This window comes from Dendrobates tinctorius, unplaced genomic scaffold (genome assembly GCF_039654945.1).
Source record: "Dendrobates tinctorius isolate UK_male_01 unplaced genomic scaffold, ASM3965494v1 ptg000192l, whole genome shotgun sequence".
NCBI classification, from domain to species: Eukaryota; Metazoa; Chordata; class Amphibia; order Anura; family Dendrobatidae; genus Dendrobates; species Dendrobates tinctorius.
Genome location: NW_027361859.1, coordinates 12,481,493 through 12,499,760, shown reverse-complemented (window position 1 = coordinate 12,499,760; position 18,268 = coordinate 12,481,493). Strand labels below are relative to the sequence as shown.

At 44.5% G+C, this 18,268-nt stretch overlaps 1 protein-coding gene across 1 annotated transcript in view; it reads left to right on the top strand.

The window, feature by feature from the left end:
• The window catches only part of LOC141055968 (uncharacterized), a 186,824-nt gene that overhangs the window by 62,124 nt on the left and 106,432 nt on the right, over positions 1–18,268 (top strand). Inside the window, 4 exon segments of the mRNA XM_073552659.1 lie at positions 10,951–11,130; positions 11,213–11,336; positions 11,420–11,517; positions 15,733–15,823. Coding sequence (XP_073408760.1) covers positions 10,951–11,130; positions 11,213–11,336; positions 11,420–11,517; positions 15,733–15,823 — 493 coding nt within the window.

The following is an 18,268-nucleotide window of genomic DNA, read 5'->3' as shown; positions in this document are numbered from 1 at the left end:
CAGCATTTCCTTGATCCACCCAATCAGTGATACCGTCATAGAAGGAAATTAAGTTAGTCTGACATGACTTATTAGTTACAAACCCATGCTGACTCTGTTTAATCACTTCATTCTTATCCAGGTATTGACATACATGTTGTTTAATAATTTGTTCAAAGATCTTTCCTGGTATAGAAGTCAGACTCACCGGCCTATAGTTGCCTGGGTCCACCTTCTTCCCCTTTTTGAAGATAGGAACAACATTTGCTCTTCTCCAGTCTTCTGGCACTTCTCCTGTTCTCCAAGAATTTTCAAAGATTATGGAGAGGGGTTCAAAAATTTCTTCTGCTATCTCCTTCAGTACTCTGGGGTGTAATTCATCTGGACCTGGAGACTTGAATTCATTTAGGTTAACTAAGTGTTTCCTCACTATCTTTCTGTTTATAGATATCCTGGATTCTTCTATTCCCTTAATAGGACAGTGAATAACAGTTGATGTTACATTTCCTTTCTGAGAGAAAACAGATGCAAAATAGGAATTTAAAAGTTCAGCCTTCTCAACATCCTGTCTTACCATTTCATCATTTTCATCCTGTAAAAATCCTAAAGCATCTTTGACTTTTCTTTTACTTTTGACATATCCCCAAAATCCTTTATTATTGCTTTTGACATCTCTTGCAAGCCTCAATTCATTTTCAGCTTTAGCTAATCTGATTTGTGCCCTGCAGGTTCTGCAGACAGCATTATATTCTTCTTTAGATATGCCTCCCTCTTTCCATTTTATAAACATTTTTTTCTTCCTTTTTAGCATGTGCTTAAGTTCTGTGTTCATCCATCCTGGTTTCCTTAAATGCTTCCTATTCTTCCCTCTTTTCAGAATTGTTAACAACTGTGCTTTGAGAATTTCATTTTTCAAGATTTCCCATCCTTCCTGGACATTTTTGTCTTTAAGGATATCCAGCCATTGGATCCCTGCAATTCTCTTTCTGAATCCCTTAAAATCTGCCTTTCTGAAATCTAACCTTGACGTCTGAGTCTTCACAGGTCTTCCGCCTCTAGTTATCCAAAATTCTAAAATAGCATGGTCGCTACCTCCTAGGGTCCCAGCCACTTTTACCTCCTCAACCATTTCCTCCCTGTTTATAAGGATTAGATCCAAGGTAGCAGTTCCCCTTGTTTTCTCCCTTACCTTTTGGAAGATAAAGTTGTCAGCAAGAGAGGATAAGAATTTCCTTGACCTGTTAGTTTTGCCTGAGAGAGATTCCCAACAAATGTCTGGATAGTTGAAATCTCCCATGACAACTATGTCATATTTTTTGGAGAACTTGGCCATTTGATGCATAAAGAGTTCATCCATATCTTCAGCTTGCACAGGCGGCCTGTAGTGAATGCCTACAATGGTGTCCTTTCCATTGTTCTGTCCTTGTATTCTTACCCAAACAGTTTCTACAGAACTCCCAGTCTCTGAAGCTTCAATCTCTGTGCAGATATACGTGTTTCTAACATACAATGCGACACCCCCTCCTCGTTTATCAAGTCTGTTTCTTGCAAATAAGTTGTATCCTTCTAGTCTTGTATTCCAATCATGTGTATTGTCCCACCAAGTTTCAGTGATTCCAATGACATCATATTTCTTTTCCTGTGTTAGTAGTTCCAATTCTCCTTGTTTGTTGCGCATGCTTTGTGCATTAGTATAGAAACATTTTAGTTTGTGATTGTTTTTTTCTGGTCTTTTGCTTCCCTTCCCATGTTGTTCTAGTTTAAAGCTCTCCTTACAAGTGTAGCAAGGCGACTTCCAAATACATGCTTTCCAGTCTTCGTAAGGTGCACCCCATCTCTAGCAAGTAGTCCATCGTATAAGTAGTTCACTCCGTGATCCAGAAATCCAAATCGTTGCTGACGGCACCATCGACGTAGCCAGTTGTTCACCTGCAGAATCTTATTCCACCTCCTTGTTCCATGGCCATCCACTGGGAGGATGGAAGAGAAGACCACCTGCGCTCCCAGTTCTTTCACTTTCTTGCCTAAGTCTTCAAAGTCTCTGCAGATGGTTTCCAGGTCGTTTCTTGCGGTGTCATTTGTCCCCACATGTAGTAGCAGGAATGGGTAGTCATCTGTAGGTCTGAAGAGTCCTGATATCCTGTCAGACACATCTTTAATTTTTGCACCTGGAAGACAGCACATTTCTCTTGAAGTTATATCCGGTCTGCAGATAGCGGCCTCTGTTCCTCTCAATAGGGAATCCCCCATGACCACCACTCTCCGTTTCTTCTTCACAACATTTTTCTTTCTCCATCCAGGAGGACTCTGAAGGCGTACAAGGTTGCTGTTTGTTGGCAAAGTCTTATCCTGATGTATTTCTTCATCGTTTTCCTGCGTGAGAGCCTGGTACTGGTTTCTGAGCAGTATGGGTGCTGACTGCCTCCTGATCCTCCTGCTTCTCTGGGTCACATGTCTCCATTCCTCTGTTTCTCCATTACTAAGGCTGGTTTCACATTTGCGGTTGTGTCTGCAGCGTTTCTGCCACATACTTCTGCATGTGTCGTGTTTTCCTATCTTTATCATTGTGGACGCAGGTACATGCTATTGTATGCTTTTGGCCGCATTTGATTACGCATGCGTCGTTTCGGCTTGTGCAGCTGGGTGCGGCTAACGCAACATGTTGCAATTTTGGAGGCGGCAATTTGCCACCGCCTTATGCATGCGGCCACTTGCGGAAGAAATGTGTCGAAACAATGCATTGCAGTCTATGATAACGCATGTGTTCTTTAGCACACGCGTTTGCTAGCGTTTTAGAATGCATGTGTTTTTCCAGAGTAAACATGTCTAGACACTGATTAGTCATCCCCCACACAAAGATAAAAAGAGTGAGTGGGCACTGGCAGTCCACTACTCTACAGACTGGGAACCAGTCTAGAAGCTGTGCAGCTGTGAAGATTCACAACTTTGGACGATGTGAGTATAAAAGCGAATGTCTGTCTGTCCTTTTTTCTCTCTTTAGTATGTACTAATTTTTGTCTCTTTTTTTTTCTTGCTGCATTCAGAATGTCTTCAGCATCTTCTGAGGAGCGCCCTGGCCCTGAACGTGCTGGAGAGGAAAGTGAAGTGAGTACATTCCCTACTGATTGGTAAGTATTCTCTCACATATACACATGTGGCAACATTTTTTTTTTTTTCTTTTTCAGATCAGTTCTTCCACTGCAGCGGAGGCAGAGCAGGAGCAGTCAGCACAATGTTGGGTGGCAAGACAGCGTGTAAGTATACTTGACTGATTGTACTCTGTTTTTTTTTCCTGACTGTACTATTATTACCTATTTTTATTTCTTCACTTTGCTTCTTTCTTCCCTTTTTTGTCTTGATCACTTTTTTTGTTTTCTTGACTTTACTTATTCTTGCCTGTTTTCTGTATCTCTTGTTTTCTTTGTTTTTCTTATCTTTACAACATTAATGTCTTTCTTTCTTTCCTAGGTTCCAGAATGGGAGGAAGACGTCATAGACAATGACATCCTTTTTACACTGGTCAAGGAACGAGTCCCTTTGTGGGTGTAATGTTAAGATATGTCTGTAAGGTATAACTTCTAGAATCTTCCCTTCCTCCACACACAGCTATCTGCCTGCTGCTGTGAAACCTGAAACTTCAGTGTAGATTCTTCTCTCGTAGCCTTCTCCTCCCCCCTCCCTGCACAGCTAAGTGGCAGGATTTATTTTGTTCTCAAACATGCGGCCGAATGAAAACTATGGGAAATATTAATCTAAGCTAGCACGGGCCCCGGTCATGGCGGAAAAATGAAACAGACATTTCTGTGATCTTAGTGGACTTGGCTTCGCTACGGTGGCTCTTGCAAAGTTTTCAGACCTCCAGAAACTGAGATATGGATTGCTCCCAAACGGAGTGTCTTAATTACGGCATGCTTGATGTTGTCTTATTGGGTTCGATAAACTGCAAACAATGATACCCTTGGTGAGTTTATACGAGCTTCCCTCGTTAAGATATGGTTATTATAAGTTTTTAGATAAATTGCAACTTAGAGAGTAGGGGGGTTGGACCTCACCAGACCACCCATTTCGTGAGGTCACAAACCCAAAGGGATAAGGTATTCCCTCCCCAAAATTCAGTCAGTTTGAGCTACAGATTGCATGCTGACAAGGCCTATCCAATGTCTTGGGATGTCTGGCTGCTGCCCATCCCCCGAGCCACATGGGATTGCCTAAAGAACCATAAGCAACTGTAAGTGTAATTTCTGTCTATTCATCCATGTTATTTTTATATTCACAATGTACATATTTAATGTCTCAATTTATAGCAACTTTATGTAATCACTGCCCACCTTTTTGGGAATAAATGATAAAATTATCAGTCTGCCTTCATGCTCTATGAAACGAACGCTGCGCCTTTTTTAGATAATCGCTACTAATTTGGGGGTTTGCCACAGACCCTCTTAATTAACTCTTTGATTAAGTGAAGTGTGGCTGGTGGCAGCGTGGTGTGTTCGGTTGGTTAGGCTAGTTGGCAGTCTGGAAGGGTCTTATATTGCTGGATGAGTGGCCGCGGCCGGAGCATTGATAATTCCCTTACTGCAGTAGCCTAATTGCTTGTGCACAACAAGCAGCCCATCCGGTGACTAATTATCCTAGGTGCAGTTCCCTGACTGACCTGAGTGTAAAGGGGGGCGCCGGAGAGCTGCAAGTTCCAAAGTGGAACTGAGAAAGTGGGATATCCATAAATCCCCGCAGTTCTTGGAAGGTTGTTAGCAGTGGTGGGACATCCAAAATAACCCCCCTGCGGTAAATTGTTAGAGCGGGATTAGCTTGCTGTGTATTTTTGTCACATGGTACCAGTGGCGGGATAACTAAGATAAGCTCCCACTGTGCCTGTGATAGCCGTGTGCCGGCAGTGCATCGCATCCCTCCGTCCGCTGAAACACCAAGGTCAGTGGTGGGATCATGACATATTGGTGGCACAGGGTGCGTACTTTCGTCACAGTGGGACACCCGGGTTCAGCAGCCCTCGGACAACGTGGTGATCCGGCGGCTGTGGAATGAGGTGGCCCAAGCGATGAAGGATGGCTGTGACAACGCTCCGCCACGGGTCCACAAGGCATTTCGTAAGTATTTCAATGTTGTGTGATGCGGCAGTGACTTGGCTGGGATCACACAACCGTGTGTGATGCGATAAACTCCTGCGAGTTTCTCACATCACACACGGTTGTGTGTTCCCGGCCGAAAGTGCATTGTCTAACAATTTTTTCTTTTTTCACAGTGCACAAAGTCAGAATATGTTGGTGTTCGATGTAGGATCGCTTCAACAAGGACCTTCGTTTGGAGAGCCAGGCTCGCAGTGGTTCTGGAGCAAGGATGCGCAAATACAAATATCACCGCATGCTGGTGTTTTTGAGACCGGTCCTTGCCCAGAGAACGTAAGTATTTTTGTGGTGTATTGGATTGTGTTGTATTGCCTAATCTGTATTTTTATATTACACAGTAGTTGGCATTTTTACTATTGTAAATGTTTTGTACTAATGTTTTTATTTTATTTTCACAGCACCTGGAGCAGCACTCTTGAGCCTGGATCTGGAGCGGTCCTTCATCGAACAGCCACGAACCCGTCCCAGCTATCCACCAGCGAAGCTGCAAGTGGGCCGGCAACACAGACTGCAGACCAGGAAGCTGGTCCATCAGGTGTTCCCCTGTCCCAGGCCTCTGCCACTGGTTTTTCGGGGTATTCCCGACAGCGGCAGAAGGCCTCTGACAGGACACTCATGCCCGAGTTCATACATTTGAGCTCAATCTTCCATGACGGACTCAAGGCGCTGGGAGACAAACTGGAAAGTGGTTTCAACCATATGATGACCCTTATCCAGGATATCAACCAAAGCCTTGACCATCTGAAAGCCGACCTCCAGATGCCAGCACATCATTTTTTAATCAAATAGAATGGGGGATGTTGGAACACCTTACTCCTGATCTCCAGCTCAATGTCATGCAGGTCTACAATGCTGCTTACGTGCAGGCTATGCAGCAGACTCGGTACTTGCAGCAGTCAGTGGTGGCATGTCCACCTGTGCCAACACTGACACGCTTGAACTCAATACCGAGTTCTGCTGCATACCACTGCACAGCCACCACCATTCCAATCCTTGCGGGACAACACTACAGCGCCAACACCATGCCAAGTGCTGCTGCACAGTCCACCGCCACCACCATGCAGAGCGCTTCTTCTGCTTGGACCTCCTCCACAACCACCACCGACATGCCGCAGCAACCGGACCCGGGCAGGACATCCACCACCAGCATGCAGCAGCAGCAACTGGACCCTGGCAGGCCGTCCACCATCACCAGGCCGCAGCAGCAGCACCAGGATCCTGCCAGGCCGTCCACCAGCACCATGCCGCCAGAAGAAAGAATGCCAACGCACCCCAGAAGACAGCACCGCAGAGCACAGGACAGTGACCGCAAGAAAAAAAAACAACAAACTCTCGCACTCCCTCCCCCCACACCTCCCAATGTGTCTGTGATGTCCGGTTTGTCTCTACCTTCCAGTGTGTCTCTCCCGTCCCATGCCTCCAATACCATCCCTGACCCCACTAGTTTCAGCGCCCCTTCCCCTGAAACCCCTGCATCGTCTTTACCCAGTCAGTCGTCTCCACTCAACACCCCCCAGTACGTCACTTTACCCCCAGTTGCCGAAGTAAATTTTTTTTTTGTAAATAAATTTGAGTTTGTTTGCCCCTACTACTGTTTTGTTCTTTGTGTATTTTGCCGCCGGCAACACACATTATGCGCAGACTAAACACACTGCGCCGTACACTTTGTGTATTTGACACCTCATATCTCCAGGAGTGAGACAACTAGAACACTTCAGCTTCGCTTCTTGTGTTTGTCATGGAGATATGAGTTGTAAAAAACAAATGTGACTTGTATTTTCTACAGCATCTCAGTCTGCATAATCTATTGGATGCAGACTGAAGAGACGATGGAGGTAAATACAAGGCATATCTATACTCACCTGGCCAGGTGTCAGAAATAGTGAATTCAGGATGCTAAAAACTCTACATCCTGAATTAACTATTTCTGACACCTGGCCTGGTCAGTATAAATGTGCCTTGTATTGCCTCCATCGTCTCTGCAGTCTGCATCCAATAGATACTGCAGACTTAAGAAAAGCTGGAGCGAATGACGTCACCTTTCATAGCACTGACATCATAAGTGGATTTGAGAGGAAAGACATAGGAGACTCAGTAAGGTCTAAATACAGGTTTTTTTATTTACACCAAACATTAAAGGAACATTTTAACATTACAGGTACATACACAAACACAACAGAACATTTTATTAAACCATCTCATCTTGCCATGCCACACATCCCATATCAGAAACAAAGTAGGCAGCAAATTGGTCCCTCATTTGGGCAACTTCAACTGTTCACAGCAGAGGGTGATGATGTTAATCTGGCAATGGGTTTGAAATGGGTTCATTAAGTTCAATGTTGGGTCGCTCTTTAGCCATTATGTAGTTATGCAGAACCACACAGGCTTTGACCACCTCATTGACTGTCTCCATTTTTAGATTAATGGCAGTTCTAAGAATGCACCATTTGGAGACAAGAATCCCAAAGGAACACTCAACTGTTCTTCGGGCCCTGGTCAGTCTGTAGTTAAAAAATTTTTTTGTGTGGTTCAAGTCCTGACTGGAGTAAGATTTCAATAGGTTTTCACACATCTGAAAGGCCTCATCCCCAACCATAACAAATGGCATTGGGGGGCCTTGAGTGTTTTGAAGAGGTCATGGCAGGGGCAAATTTAAATTTTTTCCATACAAGCGTTAGCCCATATCCGAGTTTTTAAAAGTCTGGGAGTCATTGCCACGGCCAAAAGCTCCAATGTCCACGGCGATAAAGCGACAGTCCGTATCTGCAATGGCCATGAGCACTACAGAAAAATATTTCTTGTGGTTGAAGTACTCAGATCCAGTTTTGGTGGGTTTGGTAATCAGAATGTGCTTTCCATCCACTGCTCCCAAACAGTTGGTTAAATTACACACTCACCAGAAATTTTTGGCAATTTGCAGCCATATTTCCACCGTGGGTAGGGGGATAAATTCATCCCGGAGAACGTACCACAAAGCCCGGCAGGTGTCCGCAACTATTCCAGACAGGGTGGAAATTCCTATCCGGTACTGAAAATGGAGATGATAAGCTCTCTCCGGTAGCCAGGAATCTGCCAGAGAAAGAAAAAAATTAAGAACTATAATATGACGGGGTTTAGCTAAATAGATAACGGAAAAAAACAATACAAGGCAGAACAATAATAATTATGACAGGATTTTGTTTTGAAATATTACGTACCTTAATGTGACCAGGAGACGTTCCTCAGCGGGAATCGCTCTACGGAGCTGGGTGTCCTGTCTCCTGATGGCTCCTTGAGACATCCTGTTATATTCCGCAAATTTCTTCGGGTTGGCATTAAGCTCGCTTTATAGGGTGTGGTAGACTCCACGGCTCTCCTGGACTTGATTAATGGGGTGTCTCCAAAAACTCTGACGCCGTCTTCTCTGTCTTTCTCTGTTTCTTTGTTGCTCATAAGCAAACGCAAAGGCAAGAAACATCTTTATATCCAAATCCAGGTTGAAATAAAAGCTCTCCATTCGAAGATCCATCGTGCCACAGGATACAAGAGCAAAATCTGAAGTTTTCAGCTGTCCAAGGGTCTGTATAAAAATATCCCATAAGGCACGCCCATTGGTGTCCCATTGGTGGTGTCTGTTTATCTAGATTGTTCTCCTGGAAAATTTTTCACCTTGCGCACAAAAAGCGCAAAAGCATGCTAAACGCATGCAAAAGCATCCAAACACAACGTTTGCATGCAGTTTTTCATGCGTTTGAGGTTGCGGAAGATACGCTGCAGATTCAACCGCAAATGTGAAACTAGCCTTACTGATTCAGAAAGGACATGTACAAAAAACGCCACAGATTAGAAAGTAACACAGAACTACAACCAAGGAGCAGGGGCTCTGTTCACAAGAGCTTACAATCTGAGGAAGCAGCAATGCTAAAATAGCAGTCTTTACTGCTTCACTAAATACAGGGGTTGGACAAAATAATGGAAACACCTAACATTTTGGCATCATAATCTTCGAACATGTTATAAACATGCAAACAGTGACATATGGTAATGTTTTGTAGTTGATTATTTGTGTTATGTGATATGTGTATGTAAATTAAATGTTTGTTTTGCAGAATTGTAAGAACATTGATGAGAACCTGATACCAATGGCAGACCTCTTGGATTTTCAAAGAGGCCAAATTGTTGGTGCTCGTATGGCAGGCGCTAGTGTAACAGAAAGTGCCCGAATGCTTGGCGTGTCAAGAGGTACTGTCTCCAAAGTACTGACTGCATTTGAAAGAGAAGGAAAAATGTCCGCAGCAAAGCACAGGTCCGGCCGAAAGTCGAAGTTGACTGAGAGAGACCGTCGGACTCTAAAGCGAATTTTGAGAGAGGATCGCAAGACCACGGCTCCGAAAATCACTGCTGAGCTCAATGAACACCTACAGAACCCAGTTTCCACGAAAACTGTTCGTCGGGAGCTGCACAAATCTGGATTCCATGGAAGAGCTGCAATTAGAAAACTGCTGCTCTCAATGACAAATGTTTCCAAGCGTTTAGAGTGGTGTAGAAACCTCCAGAATGGTCCCTCGAGCAGTGGAAACGTGATATTCTCAGACGAATCATTGTTTACCCTTTTTCAGACCTCCGGCCGAGTGTACGTTTGGAGACAGCCGAAAGAAGCATTCCATCCAGACTGCCTTCTCCCAACCGTAAAACATGGCGGAGGTTCTGTGATGATCTGGGGTGCTATTTCGTGGAGATCCGCCGGGCCAATGATATCCCTTCATGGAAGAATTAACAGCCGAGATTATTTAGGCATTTTGGGCGACCAAGTGCATCCTATGGTTCAAGCACTGTTCCCGGAGGGGAACGCCATCTTTCAGGATGATAATGCATCAATTCAAACAGCTAGAATCGTTAAAGCATGGCACGAGGAACATTGTAATGAAGTTGAGCATCTCATCTGACCCCCACATTCCCCAGACCTCAACATTATTGAGCATTTATGGCCGATTTTAGAGATTCAAGTTAGACGTCAATTTCCGCCGCCATCAACGCTCAAAGAACTGGAGGGTGTTTTACCTGAACAATGGGCTACAATTCCTTTGGAAACAATTCACACCTTGTATGAATCCATACCTCGGAGAATTGAGGCTGTAATCGCCGCAAAATGTGGACCTACACCATATTAAACTAACTTTTGTTGATGTTTCCAGGTGTTTCCATTATTTTGTCCAACCCCTGTACTTCTACAGGTGTATAATGAGGCTCTCACATTACAGGCAAAGACCTGGAACGACGACTGTTTACAAAAAGAGCCGTTTTTTGAGCTGAAAGAGCCGGACTGCCCATCACTGGACTGAGGCCCCTGATCATGTGACCCCTGACTCCTCCCCTCCTGTGACCTCATCCCAGGTCCTGTGCACACAGAGTAGCCATATATTTGGAGTGCGGCTCTGTGGGTGGAGGTAGGTGCTGGAGATTCCCGTTACAGGTGCATTAATACTAGAAATATATTGCACAGGGGATATCGCAGCTAATTCTCATAAGAGGAATCCTGGAAACATCGGCTCATCTTCTCATTCAGGTCTCTACAATATCGGATCCTCTCAGTGAAGATCTTCTATGTAAGAGAATTTTCCTGATTTACCCATCAAGGATGGATATGGACAGAGACAAGATGGTGGAGAGGATATTACACCTCACCCTAGAGATCCTCTTCAGGCTTACTGGAGAGGTGAGAGATTCTGATGACGTCACATTCCATCATTCTTATCTATGGGAATAACAGATGGACAGAACTGGAGAGGTGAGGACTCTGGAAATGTCTGTAGTGAGATTTATTACTGTGTCTCTCCATAACCAGGGTTACACAGTAGTGAAGAAGACCTCTAGTGAGCGCTGTCAGGACCCTGTGTCTGAGGGATGGGGAAGACCCCTGAGCCCAATCACGGGTCCTCCACCTCACCCCCTGATACATGAGGACATCAATGACCAGAAGATCCTAGAACTCACCTACAAGATGATTGAGCTGCTGACTGGAGAGGTGACACTGCTGGGAATGCTGGGACATTATACAGTAACACTATGAAGGGATCGGGGGATGACGGTATCATTATATGTGTCAGGTTCCTATAAGGTGTCAGGATTTCGCCGTCTATTTCTCCATGGAGGAGTGGGAGTATTTAGAAGGACACAAAGATCTGTACAAGGACGTCATGATGGAGGTTCCCCAGCCCCTCACATCACCAGGTAATAGACAGGACTAAATACACACGGCCTATAATTATCTGTATGTAAAGAATGAATTCAGTCCCTGTATGTGTTTCTTCTAGATCTATCCAGTAAAAGGACAACACCAGAGAGATGTCCCCGTCCTCTTCTTCCTCAGGACTGTACGCAGGAAGATCCCAGTGTTCGTCAGGATCATCAGGTAGATGGAGAGAAGGTGTCAGGAGTAATGATGAGCGAATTTGTACGGAAAATGATCGCCAAACATAAATTCGGCACGAATATGGCACATTCAGATTCGTGATCGTAAACATGAGCAAAATGTAATAAAATCGGGAAAAATTGGTAACATTCGGTAAAAGTGCGTTAAAATATTTGCGTTGCTACAAAAGTATTTTCAGCACTTAGCAATGATAATGGTGGTGTATTATGAGCGTTTGATGAGGGGAGGGGGTTTGCAGAGCTCAGAGGTGCAGCGTTTTTGTAAACAGTCATTTTTTCCCCTAACTTTATGTGTGCAGATTGCGAGTAGCCAGTCAGGGCGCAGGAAACACCCACAATGTCCTGACTTAGCGGCTTGTGTCATTGGCTGCTGAAATCACATGTTCCTCACCATAAAAATAGCGGACATCTTGTTTTAGTGCCATTTTAACACTGTAACAGCGCAAAGAGTCTCCTCCTGATGCTGTCTCTGTTAATGGCAAGATTTTAGCTAGTTAGGCAGTCAGATAATTTAGCTAGATAGTGTCCAGTGTGGCCCTCTCAGCACTGCAGCCAGCAGCCAGCCCACGGTTCCGCAGTTGTGGTCACATAAAAGATTGTTTCCTCCTACACATGACAAAGCTAAGAGGTTGAACTCCACCATCTCCAATCTGCTTGCCACGGAAATGCTGCCTTTCCACCTTGTAGATACAGATACTTTTCTGAAAGCTGATGGCCATTACAGTCCCCAATACCAATTGCCCATTACTTTTCTAAGAAAGCTATGCCTGTGCTACACCAGCATGTCGCAGAAAACGTCACCCGTTCCTTGACTAAGGCTATGTGCACATATACTTTTATGTGCTGCGGATTTTTCCACGCGGATTTGTAATAATTCGCAGGTAAATTCTCAGGTCAACAGACCTGCAGATTAGCCTGCGGTTTCACACTTCTACAATGGAGAAGGTGTGAAACCACAGTGGATTCCGCACAAAGAATTGATATGCTGCGGATTTGAACCCGCAGCAAATCCACGCGGAAAAATCCGCAGCATGTGCATAGCGTTTTTCAGTTTACCATTGAAAACACTGGTACTGTATAACGCAGCTAAATCTGCTGCGGACCCGCAGAGCCTGAAACGCTGCGGATCCGCAGCAGAATCCTCAATGTGTGCAAGTGGCCTAAATCTCTGCCAGGGTGCATTTCACCACAGACACTTGGACGAGAAAGCATGGCTAAGGGCGTTACATCTCGCTGACTGGGCACTGGGTTACTCTGGTGGCTGTGGGGAGAGGTGCTGCTCCACAAGTCTGGGAATCCACAAGGCTTGCAGGACAAACCTCTACATTTAACACTTCCTCCACTGCTTATTCCTCCTCTATATCCTCTAGGGACTTCACCTGCACCCTCATCCTCTTCCTTAACGAGACACGCGTTCCAACAGTACAGAGCGAATCCCCACCACCTCTGTACTGCGCAGCCAGAGCTCACCGCAATCAGGCAGTATTAAAATTGATATGCACTGGAGATCGCAGTCATACAGCTGAAGAGTTGTAGACAGCTCTCCAGGCTGAGTTTGATCAATGGCTGTCTCTGCTGAACCTGCATCCAGGGAAGGCCTTGCATGGCTCACGTCTTCAGCATTTTCTCCGCCACTATCCTGGCCTGAGTGAGCTGCTCCAGAAAGCACGTAAGCTGTGTGCTCATTTCCGCCGTTCGCACCCCTCAGGTCATCTGCTTGCATCGATACAGAGGTCTTTGTCCATGCCAGTTAGCAGATTGATATGCGATTTGCTGACACGGTGGAATTCCACTCTGTACATGTTGCAGTGACTTTGGCAGCAGCAATGAACCCTGATGCAGTATATGTCATGTCATATAGCCTGGGCCAACGCTGTACAGACGTGGCAAATATCACATTTACAGAATGGGCAGAGATAGGATCTCTTCACCCTTCTGCACAGTTTTGAAATGGCTACTAAGATAATTAGCTCTGATGACGCCGTCATTAGCATCACTATTCTGGTCCTCTATATGCTGGAGCAGACTTTGAATAGCCTGCGGGAGGAGATGGTGGTCCCTAAAGAAGAGGAGAATGCGAAAGGGATAACATTGTCTCTAAGTTCAAGACTGTCATCACACAGGCGAGTGCCAAGGGAGGGTGGATTACTGCAATTTCGGGGGGCTGGTGATAACAGACAAACTGTTATCAAAGGTGCAAGATCCGAGGAACAAATGGACGAGGAAGAGGTGATGGGCAAGCAACTGTCAGATGAAGAGGATAATCCTCCCCTCTTTGTTGTTCGTGGTTGGCGGAAGGGGATGGAGGAAACGAGCCTAAAAGTTACCCAGCCACCAACACAGCATGGGCTTGGACCTCATGGTAGAGCTCAACATATGAGTGCCTTCTTGCTGCCACATGATCCCCATATAGTTATGATTAGGAATAATGCTGACTACTGGTTTGCCACTCTGTTAGATCCACATTATAAAACCAAATTTTGCCAGATGATTCCTGCCCTAGAAAGGGCCCTACAAATGCGGAACTATCGAAACACGCTTTTACACAACCTTAAGAGAGCTTCTCCCGAAGACAGCAGTGAAGCACACAGTTCGCATTGCAGCTCTAGACTTCCAACCTCCGGCACGTCGGTTCGTCAACACCAAAACATTAGCAGCAGCAGCAGTGGTTGAAGTGGAAGAAGCAATTTCAAAGAGTCATTTGACACTTTTTTTAGACCAACTCATGTAGAAGCACAACAGAGTCCAAGTCTTACACTTGGTGATCGAATGGAGAGGATGGTGCAGGAGTATCTAGTACTGAATATAAGTACCATCAGGGGGGTTTGAACCCTTTCACATTTTAGTCTCCCAAAGGAGTGGCCTGAGCTCTACTCACACGTCTTGGAGGTTTTATCGTGCCCGGCAACCAGCGTTCTCTCAGAATGTGTCTTCAGCGCTGCTGGTGGTGTCCTGACAGATAAGCACAGCCAGCTGTTCCCTGAAAGTGTAGACTGTCTAACTTTCATCAAGATAAACAAGTCATGGATCTCCAAGGACTTTTGCACCACAATTACAGACTGTACAAACTAGGTAATATTGCATTTTTCGTGTAATGCATTAATGTCACGTAGCTGCACTGATATCTCTAGTGTGGCTTCTCTGCCTGCTGTGGCTGCTGCTGATGTTAACACAAATTTTTGGAAATGTGAACAGTCATGGTTGGTCTAGATTTGCTGGGTTAGCTGTAGTTGAAGACGTGTCAGTCCCAATTATACTATTTCTATTCTTGTGACAGTTATTCTACTTCGGTTGTGTCAGGCCCTCATTTTTTTAAATGTGAACACTCCAGGATGGGTGTCCATTTGCTGGATTGGGTGTAGTGGAAGACCTGTCAGTCCCTATTATACTATTTCTACTGTGGTGAATTTGATGCCACTTTGGTAGTGTCTGGCACTAATTTTTGAAAAAGTATAGATTCCTGGTTGGGTCTCCTTCATGCATGTTGCCTGTAGCAGTAGGCTTCCGAGACCGTCAGGCCTCAACCACCTTGGACTCAACTACCGGTGTTACTATCCTTAAATTTTTCTGACAATGGTTGTCTACAAAACTGATATTTGTGACACCTGAGTGTGGCTCAGCATGAAAGCAGGTAGAGATGTTGCATGTGGTATCAGGCCGCCCAGCAAAGGAGGACTACACCGATCCCTCACCCACCTCGTCTTACTGTGATGTTCAATTGAAAGCTGTAAATGCTGTCCCTGACTCCAATACCTCATGCCTGGCTGATTGCAGCATGGCACTGCAAAAATTTGTACTGTGGGTGAATTGAGGCCACTTTCCTGGTGTCTGTCCCTCATTTGAAGTGTTTGACCACATTTGGGACCGTTATAAGGTGTTGTGCATGCGTTTTTTTGCCTCCCATTGACTGTAATGGCGTTTGGTTATGTTCGACGAATATTCAACGAATTAAGCGAATATTGTAAACTCGGCAATCGTAATCCGAACTGAGCATTGAAATATTCGCTCATCTTTAGTCATGATATCTCCCCTGTGATGTGTAAATGGCTGTGAAGGTCTTGTGCTCAGTCTTGTTTTATCCACCAGTATTATATGGTTTATACTTGTGTAATGAGAACGGTGGAGATGGCAGGATTAGAGCTGATCATAGATGTGACTTCTCATCTGTCTGTGACTTTTACAATATTTCTTTCAGGGTGAAGATCTGACCCATGTTAACACTACAGAGACATATGTGTGGGGTGATGAGTGGTGTAAAGAGGAGATTCCTACATATGACTACCCAGGTGAGTAGCAACCAGTAAATGCAGAGAAGTCACAGATTCTTCTGTCACCGGCTGTGGCTGCTTTATTGGTCGTGTAGTCCGGCCGTATCACAATCGTGTGATCACCATTTTGCCTCTGGTCCACAACATTCTCTTTCACCCAAAACTGCTCTAATGACTTTGGGCAGTGAAGGCCTTTTTTATAGAACTTACAACCTGGAGGATCCACCTACCTCCTTGGATTAGGAGACGCTGACCATTACCTGCCCAGATCTGTAAACTATAAAGCCAAATGACAGTGCATGTAAAATGTGTTGACAAGTTAGAAAATCACTTGAAGAAAAATATTATGATTGGTCTGTAAGAGAAATTGGAGGGTAATTATGCTGTTGGCTTCCTAGAACCCTGATATCTTATTGGATGAATCTCCCTTCTCTCCCTTCTGAGCTGCTGAATTTGCTCATATGGTCCCTACAAGACCAGGTCCAGGCTTTCTGCACAAACTTCACTTTTATGATTGACATATAAATAAATGTGCAGTGAGGCCAAGTGTGAATTTCTGTACAATAACAACATAGTTAAACCTATCTTGAGTTTTCAATTTCTTTTTTCTTTTTAACCCCTTTACCCCCAAGGGTGGTTTGCATGTTAATGACCAGACCGATTTTTACAATTCTGACCACTGTCCCTTTATGAGGTAACTAGCTGAAGAGCCCTTTGTTGCCTGGGCATAGTAACCAACTGTAGTTAGTTATAACAAATTATAATGATTATATTGCACATAAAAACCGTGCATCTAATCCTATCCTGTGTGATACTGACTGCTGAGCCGTGTATCTAATCCTATTCTGTGTGATACTGTCCTCTGAGCCATGTATCTAATCCTATTCTGTGTGATACTGTCTGCTGAGCCATGTATCTAATACTATTCTGTGTGATACTATGTGCTGAGCCGCGTATCTAATCCTATCCTGTGTGATACTGTCTGCTGAGCCGTGTATCTATTCCTATCCTGTGTGATACTGACTGCTGAGCTGTGTATCTAGTCCTATCCTGTGTGATACTGACTGCTGAGCTGTGTATCTAATCCTATCCTGTGTGATACTGACTGCTGAGCCATGTGTCTAATCCTCTCCTGTGTGATACTGCTGAGCTGTGTATCTAATCCTATCCTGTGTGATACTGACTGCTGAGCCGTGTATCTAATCCTATCCTGTGTGATACTGGGCTCCCCCTGCAGTCTGTGTCAGAGGGTGGTCTGTGTTGGCACGGTAATAAATTGTGTTATTTCCAGCTTTACAGAAGGACGATAACACCATGGAAATGATAAGAATAATAGGCCTCAGTTACCACAACTGTCTACAAAGAAAACTGTTGCTGATAGCAACCAATCACAGCTCATTTTTCATCTTTTAAACAGCTCTGGGACAGCGTGGCGAGTTTTGAGTGGCGACTTTTGTGTTTCGACTTTTATGTGGCGAGGTTGGTGTATGTGTGGTGAAATGTGTGCTGAGGGTGGTATATGTGTTGAAGCACGTGGTAGTGTGTGGCGCATTTTGTGTGTGTTCATCTCCCCGTGTGTGGTGAGTATCCCATGTGAGGGCCCCACCTTAGCAACTGTACGGTATATACTGTTTGGCGCCATCACTCTCATTCTTTAAGTCCCCCTTGTTCACATCTGGCAGCTGTCAATTTGCCTCCAACACTTTTCCTTTCACTTTTTCCACATTATGTAGATAGGGGCAAAATTGTTTGGTGAATTGGAACGCGCAGGGTTAAAATTTCGCCTCACAACATAGCCTATGACGTTCTCGGGGTCCAGATGTGTGACTGTGCAAAATTTTGTGGCTGTAGCTACGGCGGTACAGATGCCAATACAAACACTTTTTCCCCATTATGTAGATAGGAGCAAAATTGTTTGGTGAATTGGAACGTGTGGGGTTAAAATTTCGCCTCACAACATAGCCTATGACGCTCTCGGGGTCCAGACGTGTGACTGTGCCAAATTTTGTGGCTGTAGCTGCTACGGTGCGGATGCCAATCCCGGACATACACACACACATACATACACACACATCCACATTGAGCTTTATATATTAGATAACTCTGGAACACTTCCATAGATGCCTGTGATTCTGACATTGTTTTCTCGTGACATATTGTACTTCATGATAGCGGTAAAATTTCTTTGATATGACTTGTGTTTATTTGTGAAAAAAAACAGAAATTTGGCAAAAATTTTGCAAATTTTGAAATTTTCCAACTTTGAATTTTCATGCCCTTAATTCACAGAGATATGTCACACGAAGTACTTAATAAGTAACATTTCCCACATGTCTACTTTATATCAGCACAATTTTGGTACCAACATTTGTATTTGTTAGGAAGTTATAAGGGTTAAAGGTTGACCAGCGATTTCTCAGTTTTACAACAAAATTTACCAAACCATTTTTTTAAGGGACCACC